The sequence below is a fragment of the Nerophis ophidion genome, linkage group LG12 (genome assembly GCF_033978795.1).
Source record: "Nerophis ophidion isolate RoL-2023_Sa linkage group LG12, RoL_Noph_v1.0, whole genome shotgun sequence".
NCBI classification, from domain to species: Eukaryota; Metazoa; Chordata; class Actinopteri; order Syngnathiformes; family Syngnathidae; genus Nerophis; species Nerophis ophidion.
The window spans coordinates 1,486,729-1,508,735 of NC_084622.1; the positions used below are offsets into that span (position 1 = coordinate 1,486,729).

Genomic DNA, 22,007 nt, shown 5'->3' on the forward strand with positions numbered 1-22,007 from the left:
AAATACAAAAATGAGGGGTATTTTACTTGAACTAAAGCAAAATGATCTGCCAATAGAACAAGAAAATTTGGCTTGGCAAGACTTTCCAAAACATGTAAAATTAGGTAACCTCAATGAACCCAAAAATACCTTAAAATAAGTATATTCTCAGTAATAACAACTGTACTACTATATGAGTACCTATTTTCTATTGCTTCATTGAAAATAAAACAGCAAAGTCCATTTGTCATCTGTTTTAATTATGAGAGACGTTTGTGTCAAAGTCATGATTTTTTTTTTAAATGCTTGAAATAAGAAACTATTACTTTAAAATAGTAGTTTTGTACTTGTGTTAATGACACAGCTTTGCAACAGTTGATATTCTAGTTTCAAGCATGTTTTACTCAATATAGGTCATCAGATCTCAGCAACAAGCTGTAATATCTTACTGACATCATTTTGGATCAAAACCCTAAAAACAAGTAAAACACTAACATAAAATCTGCTTAGTGAGAAGAATGATCTTATTAGACAGAAAATAACACCCTTATTTGAGATATTCAATCTTACATAGATTTCAGTTTTTGCAGTGTAGTCCTTTTCAACTTGTGTTCAATTGAATAGACTGCAAAGACAAGATATTTAATGTTTGAACTAAGAAACTTTATTTAATTTTTTTTGCAAATCATTAACTTATAATTTAATGGCATCAACATATTGCAAAAAAGTTGGCACAAGGGCATTTTTACCATTCTGTTACATGGCCTTTCCTTTAAACAACACTCAGTAAACATTTGGGAACTGAGGAGACACATTTTTAAGCTTTTCAGGTGGTAAAAATCCCCTTTTTTCTTAGAAAAGTATCGAAAAACTATATGGTATCGGGACAATATTACTTCCTAGTGTACATTTCCATTCATATAAAGACTGTGATTATTTGCAAGAAAAACCCCGTTTCCATATGAGTTGGGAAATTGTGTTAGATGTAAATATAAAGCGAATACAATGATTTGCAAATCCTTTTCAACCCATATTCATTTGAATATGCTACAAAGACAACATAGATGTTCAAACTGATAAACTTTTTTTTTTTTTTCAAATAATCATTAACTTTAGAATTTGATGCAAGCAACACGTGACAAAGAAGTTGGGAAAGGTGGCAATAAATACTGATAAAGTTGAGGAATCCTCATCAAACACTTATTTGGAACATCCCACAGGTGTGCAGGCTAATTGGGAACAGGTGGGTGCCATGATTGGCTATAAAAACAGCTTCCCAAAAAATGCTCAGTCTTTCACAAGAAAGGATGGGGCGAGGTACACCCCTTTGTCCACAACTGCGTGAGCAAATAGTCAAACAGTTTAAGAACAACCTTTCTCAAAGTGCAATTGCAAGAAATTTAGGGATTTCAACATCTACGCTCCATAATATCATCAAAAGGTTCAGAGAATCTGGAGAAATCACTCCACGTAAGCGGCATGGCCGGAAACCAACATTGAATGACCGTGACCTTCGATCCCTCAGACACCACTGTATGAAAAACCGACATCAATCTCTAAAGGATATCACCACATGGGCTCAGGAACACTTCAGAAAACCACCGTCACTAAATACAATTTGTCGCTACATCTGTAAGTGCAAGTTAAAGCTCTACTTTGCAAAGCGAAAGCCATTTATCAACAACATCCAGAAACGCCGCCGGCTTCTCTGGGCCCGAGATCATCTAAAATGGACTGATGCAAAGTGGAAAAGTGTTCTGTGGTCTGATGAGTCGACATTTCAAATTGTTTTTGGAAATATTCGACATTGGGTCATGTGGACCGAAGGGGAAGTGAACCATCCAGACTGTTATGGACGCAAAGTTTAAAAGCCAGCATCTGTGATGGTATGGGGGTGCATTAGTGCCCAAGGCATGGGTAACTTACACATCTGTGAAGGCACCATTAATGCTGAAAGGTACATACAGGTTTTGGAACAACACATGCTGCCATCTAAGCGCCGGCTTTTTCATGGACGCCCCTGCTTATTTCAGCAAGACAATGCCAAGCCACATTCAGCACGTGTTACAACAGCGTGGCTTCGGAAAAATAGAGTGCGGGTACTTTCCTGGCCCGCCGGCAGTCCAGAACTGTCTCCCATGGAAAATGTGTGGCGCATTATGAAGCATAAAATACGACAGCGGAGACCCTGGACTGTTGAATGACTGAAGCTCTACATAAAACAAGAATGGGAAAGAATTCCACTTTCAAAGCTTCAAGAATTAGTTTCCTCAGTTCCCAAACGTTTATTGAGTGTTGTTAAAAGAAAAGGTGATGTAACACAGTGGTGAACATGCCCTTTCCCAACTACTTTGGCACGTGTTGCAGCCATGAAATTCTAAGTGAATTATTATTTGCCCCAAAAAAAATACGTTTTTGAGTTTGAACATCAAATATCTTGTCTTTGTAGCATATTCAACTGAATATGGGTTGAAAAGGATTTGCAAATCATTGTATTTCGTTCATATTTACATCTAACACAATTTCCCAACTCATTTCAAGTGCAAATGAATAGTTTGACGGATTGTGTGTGTATGTGTGTGTGTAAATCTTCACACAGGACCTAAAGTATAAGATCCTCATTAAGAATAAAAAGCTAAAGCCTCGTGCTAAGGTAGAGGGAGTGACAGGGACAGAGGCAGACGAGAGTGGAGATGAGGGCGAGGAGGAAGAGGAGGAGGAGGAAGAGGAGGAGGAGGAAGATGACGATCTGCAGAGCAGACTTAAGTTTTGGTCTCCCAGAAAGATTGTCAAAGTGAGTCAGACTGCAGGCTGAGGCTGAAACAGACGAGAACAGTATGATATTTATTCATGTCACACTCCACACACTTGTTGTAACCGCCGTTGTGTCTCGTCTCATTTGAGTAGAAGAAGAAGGTGGTGGTGGCGGACGCTCTGTCTGACCTTGTCACCTACACCGTGTCTGTCAAGTTCATCAGCTTCAGCCATTCCAAAGACTGTCAGAACTACTGTGAGAACACCTCCATGGGGGAGAAAAAAGCCCGCAAGCTGGCAAAAGTTACAGGTATAGTGGCACCGAGTGTACTACAGTCGTGAGGCCAAACACACACACACACACACACACATTCTTATATTTGTTACCTTCTTGAGACCTTCAAAAACTGGACCGCCCTTTCTAGCTCTATAAAGATTTGTATTTACAACATTAATAATATATACATACTACGCAACTATAAAAAAGGAAGCTTTTCATTATTTATTTTTTTCGTAATCGTTTTTTAATCTTCATTACTTCAAGTTAGTACAGTATGTGTTGAGATCCGCTTTTTGGATCCTCCTCATATTATCGTTTGTTGTTCCATTTTTATTTTCACTCTCCGTCTGATCCCATTATTTCCTGTTTAAGTCGGTCACCATGGTAGCTTATCAGTTTCACCTGTTTCTCACGGCCCTGCACACCTGTCCTCACTAATCACCTGCCTTATATAAGCCTGCATCTTTTGTTGTTCAGTCTGGGATCCAAATTTGTTCTTACACAACGGTACGTCTGCTTTGCACTTTTGCTTCCATGCAATTTCTGTATCATTCTCGCGAGCTCTCACGCTGCGCAATTTTATTCATTCTTAGCTCTCATGCTAAATGTTTTGTTTCCCCTTTGTGTGCCTATGTGCCAGTTTAGTTTACTATGTGTTTATCTTAGCTTTCATGCTAGCGTCTTTTATTTGCCTTTTCTTAGTTCCAGTATTTTTGTTCTCTAGCACCTTTTGTTAAATAAATTAGTAGTTCATACCTTTTGCTGTGTTCAATTTTTGATTTAGCAAGAGTAACCCCCCTTTATAAAAAAGGAAGCAAATTAGAACCTGGTAACTACCGACCTGTTTCTATTCTCAGTTCCATTTCGAAAGTAATGGAGAAAATAGTTTATGAACAGGTTGATAGATACCTTGCTACTAATAAACTAATGTACAAATTCCAATCCGGCTTCAGAACTAACCACTCCACTGACACATGCCTTCTCTATCTGACCGACCACATCAAACATGAGGTGGACGCGGGCAAATACTGCGGCATGGTCATGCTGGACATTCAGAAGGCCTTTGACACCGTTAACCATGCTATACTGTTGGATAAGCTCCGAGCAATCGGATTCGACGAAACCTCATCAAGCTGGATGCAATCTTACTTGGAGGGGAGGAAACAGGTGGTAGAGGTGAACGGCACCATGTCCCCTCCCCTCTCAGTAAGCTGTGGAGTCCCTCAGGGGAGTATACTAGGACCTTTACTGTTCCTAATATACGTGAATGACATGCCATCAGCATGACACTGTGAATTGTTCCTGTTTGCGGATGACTCGGCCCTGCTGGTATCCGGCAAAGACAAGTCACAGGTGGAACAAATCCTCAGTGCTGAACTCCTCAATATTTGCACCTGGCTCGCTGACAACAAGCTATCCATACACTTAGGTAAAACGGAATCCATCCTATTTGGGTCCCATATCAAACTTAAGAAGGTCAGTGACTTCACTATAAAAGTGGGTGACATTGTTATCACCAGGAAGGATGAGATCACCTACCTAGGTTCCATTCTAGAGGCTAATCTTTCCTGTGATAAAATGGCAACCAAGGTGATCAAAAAGGTCAACCAAAGAACAAGATTCCTCTACAGAATCTCCTCTCTGGTCAACAAAAACACCTTGAGGATTCTAGTGGGAACTCTCATTCAACCCTTCTTCGATTATGGTTGCACCTCCTGGTACCCCAGCACCTCCAAAACCCTCAAATCTAGACTCCAAACATCCCAGAATAAGCTAATCCGGTTACTTTTAGACCTCCACCCCAGATCACACCTCAATCCAACCCACTTCTCCAAAGTGGGCTGGCTCAGGGTGGAGGACAGAGTAAAACAACTTGCACTGAGCCTAGTCTATAAAATCCGCTACACCTCCTTGATACCGAAGTACATGTCAAACTACTTCCTTAACGTAAATAACCGCCATAACCACAACACCAGGGGGAGCTCCACAAACCACGTTAAACCCAGATTTCGATCTAACAAAGGTCTTAACTCATTCTCTTTCTATGCCACATCAATGTGGAATGCACTCCCAACAGGTATAAAAGTAAGTGCATCTCTATATTCCTTCAAAACCGCTCTAAAACAACACCTCCAGGCAACTTCAACACTTTACTAATACCCTCCTCCATTCACATCCCATCTCCCCGGATTATAAACAACTCAAATGTACTTCTAATGTATATACTTGTTCTTATACTATCTGAACTCACTATGTTCTCTGCTGGCTGTACATATCCTACTAAATAAGACCTACACTGTTTCAATGTCCACATTTCTCTGTTGATGCAATTGTTGATGACCGAAGTTCTGATATCAACCAAAGCTCCTCATCCCACCCCCCGGATTGTAAATAATGTAAATAATTCAATGTACATACTATGATGATTAACTTGTGTGATGACTGTATTATGTTGATAGTATATATTTGTACCATGAATTGATTAACGTGGACCCCGACTTAAACAAGTTGAAAAACTTATTCGGGTGTTACCATTTAGTGGTCAATTGTACGGAATATGTACTGTACTGTGCAATCTACTAATAAAAGTATCAATCAATCAATCAATGCATCCTCGAGGGAATAGAACCCGGCATCACTATGCCGAACAGACGTAACAGTATGTCTCTATATATTTTTTTAACTTTTATTAATTTTGGCCAAAGGGATCGCATTTTGAATTTTTTTACACACACTAATTATTACATATGTTGACCAGAGGGGGAGCACTTCAAATTTTTACACACACCTGTTATTTCATATTTTGATATAGTTCGCCACCAAGGGTGCAAATGAGACATTCTCTATTCGATGCAATGGTTTTCGGTATTGGGACCATTATTTATGTCCTAACTTGTTCACACCTCCTCATATGGAAGGTAGTTTTCCTTGTTGATGTCCCAAGAAGGGTAGAAATACAATAACACTCACACACAAACACACATACACACATTCTTGTATTTGTTACCTTCTTGAGACCTCTGAGAAATGCCTATTTCTTTAAGACCACCCTTTTTAGACATATAAAGATTTGTATTTACAACATTAATAATATGTACGTACTATGCAAATATAAAACAGGTAAGATTTCCGTTTTTTATTTTGTTTATAATTGTGTTTTAACCTTCATTATTTACATCAAGTTATTACAGTCTGTCTCTATATAATTTTTTATTTTTTATTAATTTTGGCCAAAGTAGGCGCATTTAAAATTTTTTTACACACACTTGTTATTACATATGTGGACCAAAGGTGGAGCACTTAAATTTTTTTACACACACCTGTTATTTCATATGTTGACACACACAGTCATTTGAAAAATCCCTCCTTTTTGGGACCACCCTAATTTGGATTGATAGACATTCTCAATTAAATGCAATTGTTTTCTGTATTGGGACCATGATTTTGTTCCTTAGGTGTTCACCGGTACTTTTCCTTGTTGATGTATTTGTTTCCTGAAGGAACTCTCCTGAAGGAATCAATAAAGTACTATGTGTCTTAAGAATGGTAAAAATACAAGAACACACACACACACATTCACATATTTGTTGCCTTCTTGAGACATTCGAAAAATGCCTACCTCTTTAGGACCACCCTTTCTACACATATAAAGATTTGTATTTACAACATTAATAATATATACATACTTTATGCAAAAATAAAAAAGGTAAGTTTTAAGTACATTTTTATTTTTTTTATTTTTTGTTTGTAATTGTTTTAATCTTTATTATTTACTTCAAGTTATTACAGTATGTCTTTCTATACATTATTAATTGATTAATTTTGGCCAAAGGGGGCGCATTTTAATTTCATACACACACTTGTTATTACATATCTTGGCCAGAGGGGGAGCACTTCAAATTTTTACACACGCTTGTTGTTTCATATGTTGACCAGAAGGGGAGCACTTTTGAAACCCACACAGTCAATTTGAAAAATCTTTCTTTTTTTTGTTAAGATTTCATAAACTATAAAGATTTGTATTTACAACGTTAATATTGTATACATATTATGCAAATATAAAAAAGCTTGCTGTGAAAAATGAGTTGAAATTTCAAAAGAAAAAGGTCACAGTTTCACAAACACTTATAATTTGGCAGTGTTATGATAGAAGTCGTAATTTAACTCAATGCAAGTCAAAATTGTACTAGAAAAACTGAACATTTGTGCAATATTATGATAAAAGTTGGAATTTTACTATATCACAGTCGCAATTTAACAAGAAAAGCTTAAAATGTTGGCAATTATATGAAAAGAGTCGTAATTTTATAAGAAAACTTAAAAATGTTGGCAATGTTATAATAATCGGAAATTTTACCTGGCAAAATTATGACGGAAGTAATTTTACAAGAACAACAAAAAATAATTGGCAATATTGTGATAAGTCAGAATTTTATGACAAATGTCATCATTTTGCATTAAAAATAATTTTACATAAAAAAATTAATAATTATACGAGAACATATTGCAATTTTACAGAAACCAAAAGAATATGAGAAGTTATTCCAAATATTATTTTAAAAAAAGTTACTTTTTTGTTTTTGTTTTTTTTTGTTATTTTTTTTTAAATCTTTATTGTTTACTTCAAGTTATTACAGTATGTCCCTATATACATATTTATTTATTTTTTAAACATTTGACCAAAGGGGGCGCATTTGAATTCCTTACACACATTTGTTATTTCATATGTTGACCAGGGAGCACTTCAATTTCTTACATCCATCCATCCATTTTCTACCGCTTATTCCCTTTCGGGGTCGCGGGGGGCACTGGCGCCTATCTCAGCTACAATCGGGCGGAAGGCAGGGTACACCCTGGACAAGTCGCCAACTCATCGCTGGGCCAACACAGATAGACAACATTCACACTCACACACTTGTTATTTCATATGTTGACCAGAGGGGGAGCAATTCAATTTCTTACACTCACTTGTTATGACATATGATGACCAGAGGGGGAGCACTTTTAACACCGACACAGTCAATTGGAAATATCCCTCTTTCTTGGGACCACCCTCATTTTGATATATTTCACCAAATGAGATCTCTTTTTTTTATATAATGTGCTTAAGGCTGAGGACAAATGAGTCACGGACTACAGAGGGCCCCTGTGCAGCACTTTGGGCAACCCAGTACCTAACTGTTAATGTCCACTATAGTTTTCGTACCGTAGTGTATTTGTTCATCCTATGGTCTCATATGGGAAGCGAGTTGTCTTACGTCAGCACCGGAAGTCGTAAAATCAGATGCTCACCTGCCAGGTTCTTTTGGGGTAGGAATAGGTAAGTCCTTCTTTAGCTGCCGTCTTGTTTTATCATAAATTGCCGCCTTTGCACTTGTTAATGTTTACTTTTGCATGCACATTAAATCAACAAAAAAAATCCTGACTTTGGAGCAATGATCACGGACTCTAGTATTTGGCTCTCTATTAGATGCGATGGTTTTCCGTATTGTCACCATGAGTTTGGTCCTAACCTGTTCACCGGTCCTCATATGGAAGGTACTTTTCCATGTTGATGTTTCAAGAAGGGTAGAAATACAAACACACACACACACACACACACACACACACACACACACAATAGTGCAAAAACTCAGAACACAGAAATGATCCAAAATAACTTAAAAAAAAAACAAGCACGCCATGAAACTAATAGTCATTTTTTTTAACAAGGATAAGAGGAAATAGCCTCAAAGTTTACATTTTATCACCGCCAATGTTTTTGCGAGTGAGCCACTTCCAAATGGAAGAACATGAGCGATGACATCGCCACTATTGTCAAGAAATATAATCGTCCACTACTCGTTAAAGCTTTATTTACAATGAATAATTTCAATTTTGTGGAAATGTATTTACCCCAATGCTCCGTGGAACTAATGGACGGTAATAAACAAGGTTTCCTCTACACCAGGGGTGTCCAAAGTGCACCTGGGGGGCCATTTGTGGCCCGCATTTAATCGTTTACGGGCCCGCCACACATTATGCAAAAATTGCAAAATTGATAGTATTGAAAATTTTTTAAAAAACATTAAAAAAAAGTGGAATTAGGTGAAATCTAATGAGAAAAATTGGTAATGTTGACACAAAGCTGCCATTCAGGCAGTTTTTTTTTTCCCTTTTGTCTTTACTTTCTTCCATTGCTCCCCAAAAAAATCTGTTATATTGAATTATTACTTGAAAATTATCACTTTAAAATTTTTTATGTGGAAAAAATATTGCATATGTTGTGTGGTTGCCATTCAAAAACATCCAAGTTTTGACAAAAAGAGCATAAAACTAACTAAATAATAGTTCAAACTTAAAATCGACAGATATATCGGAAGTTGATCTTGAAATTTAAGTCTTAAAAGTTAAAAAAAACTAATAAAAATGCATCACTTTATGAGTGGGGAACCTTTTGGATCTCAAATATGTTTAGTATGATTTTATTTAACTTTTCACTGTGATTATTTAAAAATGTTAAATAATTGAAATCAATGGTGTTCTGCATTATTGATCTTTGAGGGCTTTACTTGCTAAATAAAGGAACTCTCCTGAAGGAATCAATAAAGTACTATCTATCTATCTAAATACTGCATAATCAATAAAGTACTATCTATCTATCTAAATACTGCATAATCAATAAAGTACTATCTATCTATCTAAATACTGCATAATCAATAAAGTACTATCTATCTAAATACTGCATAATCAATAAAGTATTATATATCTATCTAAATACTGCATAATCAATAAAGTACTATCTATCTATCTAAATACTGCATATTTCAATTTTACTATAAAAAACAAAGCTGTCTTTGACAGAAAAGGCATAAAACCTTATTTGTTTTACTTTATATCAACCTCAAGTTGATATAGAGATTTACTGTAAGCATTAAATAAAAGATACAAATAACTTGACTTGTTTTTAACATTTTAGTGACTGAGACCCTCTATGCTCCCCAGGAGCCCTAAGGATTAAAAAAAAAAAAAATGTTGTTATGGTTTGAAAATGAAAATGATCAAAATGGCCCCCTAATGCTTAAATGTAACCATGTGCGGCCCTCTGTGGAAAAAGTTGGGACACCCCTGCTTTACACCCTGATTATTCACATGATACATCCTTTATGTTCATCTTTTGACTGTGTGGCATCCTCTTTTTTTGAAGGTAAAGAATTTGTTCACCACAATCAGAAGTTCCTCAGCAGGATTTACCCAGCAGGCTCCAGGACGTCTTCCTCCAACTATAACCCTCAGGAGTTTTGGAACGTGGGCTCGCAGCTCGGTGAGTGTTTGTGTACATGACACTGTTATTTTGCTTATTTACAGGGTCATGAATTTTGGATATTTACAGTACCGTAAAAAGAACAATGTTTTTCTTTTCATTTTTCTCATGTGCACAAATTTAGTTGAAGTTGTAAGCCCTTTTCAAACTTAAAAGGTGAATTCCATATTAAATTGACAGTTAATATTAATTGAAAGTGGACTGATTCGAAGCAGCTCTTACCTCGTGTAAAAAAAAGAAGGAAAAAAGACTGCATTGGCTTAGTGCAACATTAAAGGGGAACATGTCTAATGAACAGTGAAAGAACATTTCCCTGCACCACCTAATCTGCCTTTCACCTGGAGACAAACTAAAATGGTTTTTAAATTGATTTCACCGCCACTGAAATGTGCTTCTATTACTTCCCTTGACTTCATCCTGGTTCAATTCTAACTTCTCTGCTGTTCCATTTCTTTGGAGCTCTCCTTCAATGAAACAGACAAAGCCGAGCTGGTGTGCACGCGCCCTCTGTCTCCTGGCGCGGCTCGATAAAAACAAACAAGCTAAAAGGCGCGACCTTGATGCGTGTGCTGCTGTTTTGTCTGCCGCTCCTGTCGCCCTCGCTCTCTTTGCCTCGGCTCCTAGAAAGCCAGCCTGATGTGATGGCGCGGTTTTGAGGTTTTGTATTTTTTTTTGAAAGATGCTGCAGGCTGGATGGATCAATGCCACTTCAAATCGGCAGAATGTCTTCTGAATAATTAACTTGCATGATTTGAAGTTGGTTATTATCTGTTGTTCTCACTGGCGTTCTTCCCTACTCTTGTGTACAAACCCCGTTTCCATATGAGTTGGGAAATTGTGTTAGATGTAAATATAAACAGAATACAATGATTTGCAAATCCTTTTCAAGCCATATTCAGTTGAATATGCTACAAAGACAACATATTTGATGTTCAAACTGAAAAAAAATAATTTATTTTGCAAATAATCATTAACTTTAGAATTCAATGCCAGCAACACGTGACAAAGAAGTTGGGAAAGGTGGCAATAAATACTGATAATGTTGAGAAATGCTCATCAAACACTTATTTGGAACATCTCACAAGTGTGCAGGCTAATTGGGAACAGGTGGGTGCCATGATTGGGTATAAAAACAGCTTCCCAAAAATGCTCAGTCTTTCACAAGAAAGGATGGGGCAAGGTACACCCCTTTGTCCACAACTGGGTGAGCAAATAGTCAAACAGTTTAAGAACAATGTTTCTCAAAGTGCAATTGCAAGAAATTTAGGGATTTCAACATCTACGGTCCATAATTTCATCAAAAGGTTCAGAGAATCTGGAGAAATCACTCCACGTAAGCGGCATGGCCGGAAACCAACATTGAATGACTGTGACCTTCCATCCCTCAGACGGCACTATATAAAAAAACGACATCAATCTCTAAAGGATATCACCACATGTGCTCAGGAACACTTCAGAAAACTACTGTCACTAAATACAGCTCGTCGCTACATTTGTAAGTGCAAGTCAAAGCTCTACTATGCAAAGCGAAAGCCATTTATCAACAACATCCAGAAACGCTGCTGGCTTCTCTGGGCCCGATATCATATAAGATGGACTGATGCAAAGTGGAAAAGTGTTCTGTGGTCTGACGAATCCACATTTCAAATTATATTTGGAAACAGAGGACGTGGTGTCCTCCAGAACAAAGAGGAAAAGAACCATTCGGATTGTTATAGGCGCAAAGTTCAATAACCAGCATCTGTGATGGTATGGGGGTGCATTAGTGCCCAAGGCATGGGAAACTTACTCATCTGTGAAGGCACCATTAAGGCTGAAAGGTACATACAGGTTTTGGAACAACATATGCTGCCATTTAAGCGCGTTTTCTTTTTCATGGTAGCCCCTGCTTATTTCAGCAAGACAATGCCAAGCCACATTCAGCACGTTTTACAACAAACCTGTCTCCCATGGAAAATGTGTGGCACGTTATGAAGCGTAAAATACGACAACTGTTGAATGACTGAAGCTCTACATAAAACAAAAATGGGAAAGAATTCCACTTTCAAAGCTTCAACAATTAGTTTCCTGAGTTCCCAAACGTTTATTGAGTGTTGTTAAAAGAAAAGGTGATGTAACACAGTGGTGAACATGCCCTTTCCCAACTACTTTGGCACGTGTTGCAGCCATAAAATTCTAAGTTCATTATTATCTGCAAAAAAATAATAAAGTTTATGAGTTTGAACATCAAATATGTTGTCTTTGTAGCATATTCAACTGAATATGAGTTGAAAAGGATTTGTAAATCATTGTATTCTGTTTATATTTATATCTAACACAATTTCCCAACTCGTATGGAAACGGGGTTTGTACACAAGAGTAGGGAAGAACATTTTCTGCCCATGATGCAACATGGAGGATGGTTGCAGATGCATCATGTCCTCCCTCCTCCACATCAAACGAAAGCTTCTCATTTTAGAAAAAACAAAAAAAAAGGAAAAAGCTTGATTTTGTTCATTCCTCACCATTGGCCTTGTGGTATTTTGCAGTGGCACTCAATTTCCAGTCCCTGGGAATGCCAATGGACCTTAATGATGGCCGTTTCCAGGACAACGGGGGCTGTGGGTATGTCTTAAAGCCTGCAGTGCTCATGTCCAGTCAGAAGAGCTTTGATCCTGGCGGCAGTCAGCGCGGCGTGCAACCAACACACCTGCTGCTCAAGGTACGACCGTGACAGCGGCCTACTGATCCACAGCAACCCTAGCCTAACCCCCTATATATATATATATATAATATATATATATATATATATATATATATTTTTTTTCTTTTTAAAACAATGTTGCCTTCTTCCAAACGAGCCATTTGGAATTTTAACTTTAGTGACGTATTTTGCCTTACTAATATACGCAGACATCTCCATATATGGTCAAGGTTTGCCCAAAGAGCTTCGCCTGTGTCCGCCATTTTTATCCAGTTGTAGTCGATAAGTTTCTTATTTTCTTTTATCCTCTTGTTGTTGGGCAGATTGTCTCGTACATCCTCATGCGTACCATTTCACATAATAAATGTTTTATATATGTATGTATATATGTGTATATATATATATATATATATATATATATATATATATATATATATATATATATATATATATATATATATAATGTATATATATATATATGTATGTGTATATATATGTACATTGCTTTCGGTCCCCTAGAAGGGGGATTAAAAGGTAAAAAGGTATATGTGTTTAAAAATCCTAAAATCATTTTTAAGGTTGTATTTTTTCTCTAAAATTGTCTCTGAAAGATATAAGAAGCAAATAAATTTTATTTAAACAAGTGAAGACCAAGTCTTTTAAATATTTTTTTAGATTATCAAATTCAATTTGAGTTTTGTCTCTCTTAGAATTAAAAATGTCGAGCAAAGCAAGACTAGCTTGCTAGTAAATAAATACAATTTTAAAAATAGAGGCAGCTCACTGGTAAGTGCTGCTATTTGAGCTATTTTTAGAACAGGCCAGCGGGCGACTCATCTGGTCCTCACGGGCGACCTGGTGGCCGCGGGCACCGTTTTGGTGACCCCTGGGCTAGAGAATGAAGAGAATTTCATCACGTCCGTAGTAACCTACCACATAGTGAAGGACAAATACTATTTGATTTCCTATTATGCAGCTCATTTCACACTTAAAATGTCTGACAATCTTGCACTTTCTGTTTTGGAAATTACATGAATGTTTGTGCCACTGCTTAATAACTGTTTCATAAATACACTTTTGGTCAATTGACTTAGTTGTGATTTCCCTCTCTGCATGAATGTTTTCATGTATATATATATATATATATATATATATATATATATATATATGGCGCAGTGGCAGAGTGGCCGTGCGCAACCCGAGGGTCCCTGGTTCAATCCCCTCTTAGTACCAACTTCGTCAAGTCCGTTGTGTCCTTGACCAAAACACTTCACCCTTGCTCCTGATGGGTGCTTGTTAGCGCCTTGCATGGCAGCTCCTGCCATCAGTGTGTGAATGTGGAAGTAGTGTCAAAACGCTTTGAGTACCTTGAAGGTAGAAAAGCGCTATACAAGTACAACCCATTTATCCTTTATCATACATTATTTGTGTAGAGCAATTTTTATACTATTTGACTCAAACTTTATTTAGATTTAATGTTTTTTTGGGGGGGGACTAAACCCAATTCAAAGGAAATCAAATCTTTAATATTTTTTGGTGGGAAATGACAAATTTAATCTAATTTAACATAAATTATGACTATCACTGGGGATCAAACCCAGTAAGTCTACCATATGAAACAAGTGCTTCATGCTGCGTCCTTTGGGCCCAGAAACAATGTGAAAGGATATTTAGCCATTATCAGTGACGGCGCAGTAAGGCGCTAGGAAAACATTTGCGCCTTTCAGTGTCACTGATAAAAAGAAGGTTGATAGGTAGATCGGTAGATTTTTATAAATAAAAAGAACAGTTTGCTTTCTTCTCATTTACTCCCCTCCACTTAGGTAACTACACTTAATTTTGAATTAAAAAAAAGAAATGAACAAAAGCCTTTCAAAACCTTTCAGTGTGGACCAAAAGCAGAGATCAAACAGTGAATCTTTATAAAATATAGACGGGATGAGTGAGTCGGGGGGGCCGTCACTTTTATTTGCATTGTCACCGTAGTCATTTGATCATTTCAAGGAGAAACATTGCAGCCTCGAGTCAACACTGTTTGAATCCTGAGTAGCATTTAAAGAAGCCAACTTGTAAATTATTCATCTGTTCAGGAAAACAATATCCCACCCTGTTGTTTAGCATAAAAATCTTATTTTTATTGACTATTAAGAAGAGATGTGTTATCTATGTTTATGTTAAATAGTCACACACATGTGCCAACTACAGGTGATCAGTGGCTCCAACCTACCTGTTCCCAGGAGTGGCAAGGCTCTGGACCCTTTTGTCAGAGTGGAGATTCACGGGATCGCATCGGACTGCAGCAGGAAAACCACACACACTGTCAAAAACAACTGTAAGTACTGCAAAACTTTTAAGGTGCGCCACTTTGGCAGTCTGCACTTTTATTGGAGGACTAAAGCGGAGGGTCCATGTACCTTCCGGAATGTTCAATCTATTTCCAATTCTCTAATGAAAATCCTCCTCAAAACATATTGGACCATTTTTTCTATTTTCATTTCTGAAACAAAAGTTGGAAAACTATTTAATAAAACTTTTTTTTTTAAATGACAAAAAGACACCTGCTGGACAAATGTGGTCCATTTACCTTTCTTCTATTTCCAATTCTTAAAGGCAAATCAAAAAACCAAGTAAGGGCTGTTTCTCGATTTTTACGATATATGGCCTATTTGAAAACAAACAAAAAAGGGCTGTGTGGAGGGGGGGGTGGCCTGCGGGCCTGCAGTGAAGTGGGGTGTGCCAGGACCAGCGTCGAAATCAGCGCCAGGTGCATAGTGTCATGTCCTAGTGATCATGTTTAGTTTGGCTATGTTCTGTTGGTTGTTGGATTTTGACAGTTCCTGTTTTTTCACTCCTTGTTTTGTTTTCATGACAACCCATTGGTTTTCACCTGTCCTCATGTCACACACCTGATTCATTTGAACTCATGCACCTGTGGTCAATCACCACATCACTATTTAAGCCTGCAGTTGCCAGGGAGTCAGCCTGGCGACATCACCTTCTATACCCCCTTTTTATTCATGCTGATGATCCATGCTGCTCTTTTTCATGCTCTTTTCTCATTCCAAGTAAGTTTTCTTTATTCATGCCATAGTTTGCAAGTTTTGGTTTGTGTCCATAGTTCTGCCTTTGTGCGAGTTTTTGTTTATCCCCTTTGTTTTTGCAGTTTTTTTGAATGTTAAAATTAAAAGATGTCATTACGTTCACGCACCTCGGGAAAACAATCCACGCCAAAGTCCAGGTCATGACACGTAGACGGCCCACCTGGGCCTGGTTATCTGATCACCTGCCGCTCTGTTAAACGGCAGCAGCCGGGAGGAGAGAGTTGTTGGAGCTGGAGCGAGAGCACGAGCAAGAGCGACAAGCGGACACTTGCTGGAAAGCAAACTGCTGCACAATCCTAAATAAAAACTTTATTGTAACCCTGATCCGGGCTCTCATCGCGATGCTTGATAGTCTTGAGGACCCACGGGAGGGCAAATTCCACAGACTGATTTTCATTCAAATATAGCCATAAAATTCGATTTTGTGCTGTTTTTCTTTCATGGATTTAGGATTTTACAGATAAACGCAAAAATGTAATCAATGTTTATCCAAAATGCAAAAATTAATGTTTTTCTATGTGATGACAAATTAAACCGGAAGCAGTATTTTAGCTTTTCCTTCACGTTTAGCGTGTTTTTAGCGGAACGCTAACATTTTTGTTCAGCAGGATTCCTATTGTCATTTTAAAAAAGTTTTATTAAATAGTTGTCCAACTTTTGTTTCAGAAATGAAAATGGCCCGAAAATATTTTTTTGATTTGCATTTAAGGATTGGAAATGGAATGACCAGAAGGTACACGGACCAAAATTGTTAATGTTATGCTAAAAACATGCTAAACGCGAAGAAGAAGCTAAAAATACTGCTTCCGGTTCAATTTGTCATCATATAGATAACCAAGCATTTTTGCATTTTGGATTAACAAGAATCGGATTTTTGCGTTTATGTGGAAAAATAAAAATCCATAAAAAGAAAACAGCACAGAATCAAATATTATGGTGATATTTTAATGAAAATCAGCCCTTTTTTGTTTGTTTTCAAATCTGCCATATATAATTAAAATTGAAAAACTGCCTTAATTTTGTTTTTGGATTTGTGTTTTAGATTTGGAAGAAATAGAACGAAAGGGAAGTACACCTTTTTATTAATTTTGGCCAGAGGGGGAGCACTTTAAATTTTTACACACACTTGTTATTTCATATTATGACCAGAGGGGGAGCACTTTTAAAACCGACACACAGTCAATTTGAAAAATTCCTCCTTTTTGGGACCACCCTCATTTTGACAGATTTCACCACCAGGGCTGCAAATGAGGAATTCTCTTTTAGATGCAATGGTTTTCCGTATTGGGACCATGATTTATGTCCTAACCTGTTCACACCTCCTCATATGGAAGCTACTTTTCCTTGTTGATGTCTCAAGAAGGGTAGAAATCCAAGAACACACACACACACACACACACACACACACACACACATACCTGTTGTGGTCCCAGAACCACTTCAAAATAGCTATTAAATAAATCAGAAGTTAACTGGTTCTTGAATAGTTTTTCCCCCCCAGAATATTTACTTAAACTCACGTAATTATGTAAATGACTCCCTTTTCACTTTTACTTAAGTCATATTCCTCTGAAGCACTGTTTTCCCACCAAGTCCCACCTCAAAAAACACTTGGCTCTCCAAGTACCAACATAATGACCAACCTTTAAAACACAGTGGCATAGTAGGCCTAAGTATTTACTAAAAACAATTCAATACTGTGTTGGCCCTGCGATGAGGTGGCGACTTGTCCAGGGTCTACCCCGCCTTCCGCCCGATTGTAGCTGAGATAGGCGCCAGTGCCCCACGCGACCCCAAAAGGGAATAAGCGGTAGAAAATGAATGAATGGATGGCTGGATGGAATTCAATACTACAATGTGACACTACACACAGTTTGAACAGTAACACTGTGTTTTAATTAGGGCTGGGCAACGATTAAAAATTTTAATCCAAGTTAATCGCACTATTTCTCCGATTAATCGTGATTAACTGCATTGTATACGCAAAGCCCAATAATGAATTCAAAAGTAGTGTGTAGTGCACCTTTATTGGAATATTCTCCCACATGAACAAAAGCGCCAAAACATTTGTTGTGCAAACACAATTTAAATCAGTCCTTGTTAAACAGTAGCAGTTAAATAGCATATTTTATGAAAATCAACTCAAAAAATGTAAATACAAACATTTAAGCTTATTGCCACTGCCAGGGTATTTAAGTTATCCTGTTTGTTATGGAAAATAAATATAATCTACATACAAATCTCTGAGCCACAATCATAACATCTGAACAGGCAATTTCTGAGGTAACAGCAGAAACATTTTTTTTATCAGGGATCTTATGTTTAAAAAACCTATATTATAGGTAGTGGGCTGTTTTAGGGAATTTTTGATCAAATTATCCGTAGTAGCAATATTAATAATGTTGTGTTTATTCTGCGTAGTGCACTTAAAATAATTATGACCATATCTAGGAATTGATATGATGGGAATTTTCCGATTGTTTGCTTGGTGCTTTGATAAACTGAAGGCATCATATACATGGTACTATATTGTGATGTTATGAGCCAGGGAAAAAAAGAACTACCCTACCCAGCATGCAACAGGAGTGACGAGCATGCGCGGTAGCCCGGTATAGGTTGTGTTGCCATGACGGCATCTTGTATGTTGTGATATGCACGCTCTGAAAGTAAACGTTAAGAACTCAGCCAACACTCCTGGTCTGCATTATTCATAAATAGACAGACAACACATATACTCCGCTGCTTCACAGGCCGCTGGATGTAGCCGGCAAAGTATTCCCATGCTAGCTAGCCGGTCTAGCAAGCATGCGTCATTCAGTCCAAAACGGCCCGATCTATCCACATCCAGAATTGTCTGGCGGTCGTAAGTGATCCCGGAGTGACCACGCTGTAAGCCAGCCATGAAATTTGCAGAATTGTCCGGTATTTTTGCCAAATGTTCCATCTTTACCAAGAGCCCCTCCACGCCAAAGTACATCCGGGAGATGCCATCTTGTTAAGAAAAGGCGTTAACAAAATAAAAGCATATAAACAACATACGCAAATGTGCGATAAAATAATTGTCGGCGTTAATAGATTGATGAGTTAACTCATAATTAACGCATTAATTTGCCCACCCCTAGTTTTAATATTTCAGTGATTATTTGGCGTGCCACTAGGAGGAGGTACCACCGTTTGAGAATCACTGCTTTAGAGAAAAGTTACTCTTACTTGAGTACATTTTTTGGCTCGTCTCCCCACTTCTGCAAATCACTTCCAAAAGGTCAATCATAAAAAAGAAATACTATATAAGTCTAATTATTTCCTCCCAGATATGCAAATATCTCATTTTATAGATCATTAAAAAAAAGCCCTCAGGGAGTGCAGATCTTTGCCAGGCTCGACCTTCAATAGTAAAGTCCTGAATCCAGATGGTGATCCTCTGGATCAGAGGTGTCACCGAGGGCCACATTGCAGTTATGTTTGGCCCCAGAGGGCCGCTTCAAACTGTGAATACTATTATTTCTCAATTTTTGTATGCATTTTATTAGAATAAAAAAAAAAATATATATATATATACATGGTAAGTTGCAATAATTTCACCCCAAAATATTAATTTTGAGGTGAAATTATGCTATTGTTATATACTCATAGCTCTCGCAGAGAAGTGAGAAGCCATCATTCATTCACACCTGGTGGTGGTAAGCTACATCTGTAACCACAGCTGCCCTGGGGTAGACTGACGGAAGCGGCCCCTCCGACCACCACCTATCATTCATTCATTCATCATTCATTCACCAGTGTGAATGGTCCCGGGGACAAGGGTGAAGTGTCTTTGCCCAAGGGCACAATAGCAGCGATTTGGATGTCAATAGGCAGGGAGGGAACCTGCAACCCTCAGGTTTCTGGCACAGCCGCTCTACCCACTACGCCATGCCGCCCCCCTAAATGTAGAGTGTATTACTGTAAATGGAAAAATTGTACTGCTGTTTTATGGTAAAAATTTTTTTTATAATAATATGCAGCTCAGTTGCCAGAATTTTACTGTAAATTTTACATTAGTTTTTTTTTTTTTTACTGTAAAATAACATTTCCAAAAAATGTGTTAAGCTGCAATAATTTCACCTCAAAATGTAGTGTATATTACTGTAAATGGAAAAACTGTGCTGCTATTTTATTTGGTAAAAAAAAAAAAAAAAAGGCAGCTCAGTTGCCAGAATTTTACTGTAAAATTTACATTCGTTTTTTTACTGTAAATAAAAAAACTGCATTTTTACAGTAAAATGTTGGCACCTGAGCTGCCAGGTTTTTTTTTGTGGAACTGTAAATTTCTCAGTGTATTACTGTAAATGCAAAAACAGCACCACATTTCATTAGATGTTTTTTTTTTTTTAAATAGCATTTCCAAAAAATATGTTAAGTTGCAATAATTTCACCTCAAAATGTAGTGTATATTACTGTAAATGGAAAAACTGTACTGCTATTTTATTTGGTAAAAAAAAAAAAGGCAGCTCAGTTGCCAGAATTTTACTGTAAAATGTACATTAGTTTTTTTTTTTACTGTAAATTAAAAAAAAATGTTTACAGTAAAATTTTGGCACCTGAGCTGGCAGTTTTTTTGTAGAACTGTAGATTTTTCAGTGTATAACTGTAAATGCCAAAACGGCACCAAAGTTTATTAGATTTTTTTTAAAATAACATTTCCCAAAAATATGTTAAGTTGCAATAATTTCACCTCAAAATGTAGTGTATATTACTGTAAATGGAAAAACTGAACTGCTGTTTTTATGGTAAAAAAAAAAAGGCAGCTCAGTTGCAAGAATTTTACTGTAAAATTTACATTAGTTTTTTTACTGTAAATAAAAACTTGCATTTTACAGTGAAATGTTGGTACCTGAGCTGCCAGGTTTTTTTTTTTGGTAGAACTGTAGATTTTTCAGTGTATTACTGTAAATGCCAAAACGGCACCACATTTTATTAGATTTTTTTTAAATAACATTTCCAAAAAATATGTTAAGTTGCAATAATTTCACCTCAAAATGTAGTGTATATTACTGTAAATGGAAAAACTGTACTGCTATTTTATTTGGTAAAAAAAAAAGAAGGCAACTCAGTTGCCAGAATTTTACTGTAAAATGTACATTATTTTTTTTACTGTATATAAAAAAATTGCATTTTTACAGTAAAATGTTGGCACCTGAGCTGCCAGGTTTTTTTGTGGAACTGTAAATTTCTCAGTGTATTACTGTAAATGCAAAAACCGCACCACATTCTATTTGATGTTTTTTTTTAAAAATAACATTTCCAAAAAATATGTTAAGTTGCAATAATTTGACCTCAAAATGTAGTGTATATTACTGTAAATGGAAAAACTGTACTGCTATTTTATTTGGTAAAAAAATAAGGCAGCTCAGTTGCCAGAATTTTACTGTAAAATGTACATTAGTTTTTTTTACTGTAAATTTAAAAATAAAATGTTTAAAGTAAAATTTTGGCACCTGAGCTGGCAGTTTTTTTGTACAAATGTAGATTTTTCAGTGTATTACTGTAAATGCCAAAACGGCACCACATTTTATTAGATTTAAAAAAAAAAAACATTTCCTAAAAATATGTTAAGTTGCAATAATTTCACCTCAAAATGTATCGTGTTTTACTGTAAATGGAAAAACAATACTGATGTTTTTATGGTAAAAAAAAAAAGGCAGCTCAGTTACCAGAATTTTACTGTAAAATTTAAATTTGTTTTTTACTGTAATTAAAAAAAAAGTACACTTTGTTGCTACTCATGCAGATAAAAAGTGACAAGTACAATTAGCTTATAGCAGAGGTGTCAAAGTGGTTTTCACTGAGGGCCACATCGCAGTTATGTTTGGCCCCAGAGGGCCGCTTCAAACAGTGAATACTATTATTACACAATTTTTCAAATGC

General features: G+C 36.8%; 1 protein-coding gene across 4 annotated transcripts in view; it reads left to right on the plus strand.

Moving 5' to 3' along the window:
- LOC133562874 (1-phosphatidylinositol 4,5-bisphosphate phosphodiesterase zeta-1-like) overlaps positions 1-22,007 on the plus strand; it is a 67,293-nt gene that overhangs the window by 23,365 nt on the left and 21,921 nt on the right. For 3 of the 4 annotated variants that reach the window (XM_061916682.1, XM_061916683.1, XM_061916684.1), the window contains exons 4-8: positions 2,579-2,773; positions 2,887-3,043; positions 10,200-10,316; positions 12,845-13,017; positions 15,205-15,331. In XM_061916682.1, coding sequence (XP_061772666.1) covers positions 2,579-2,773; positions 2,887-3,043; positions 10,200-10,316; positions 12,845-13,017; positions 15,205-15,331 — 769 coding nt within the window. The remainder of the gene's footprint in view (positions 1-2,578; positions 2,774-2,886; positions 3,044-10,199; positions 10,317-12,844; positions 13,018-15,204; positions 15,332-22,007) is intronic. The other variant, XM_061916681.1, reaches the window with a different exon arrangement.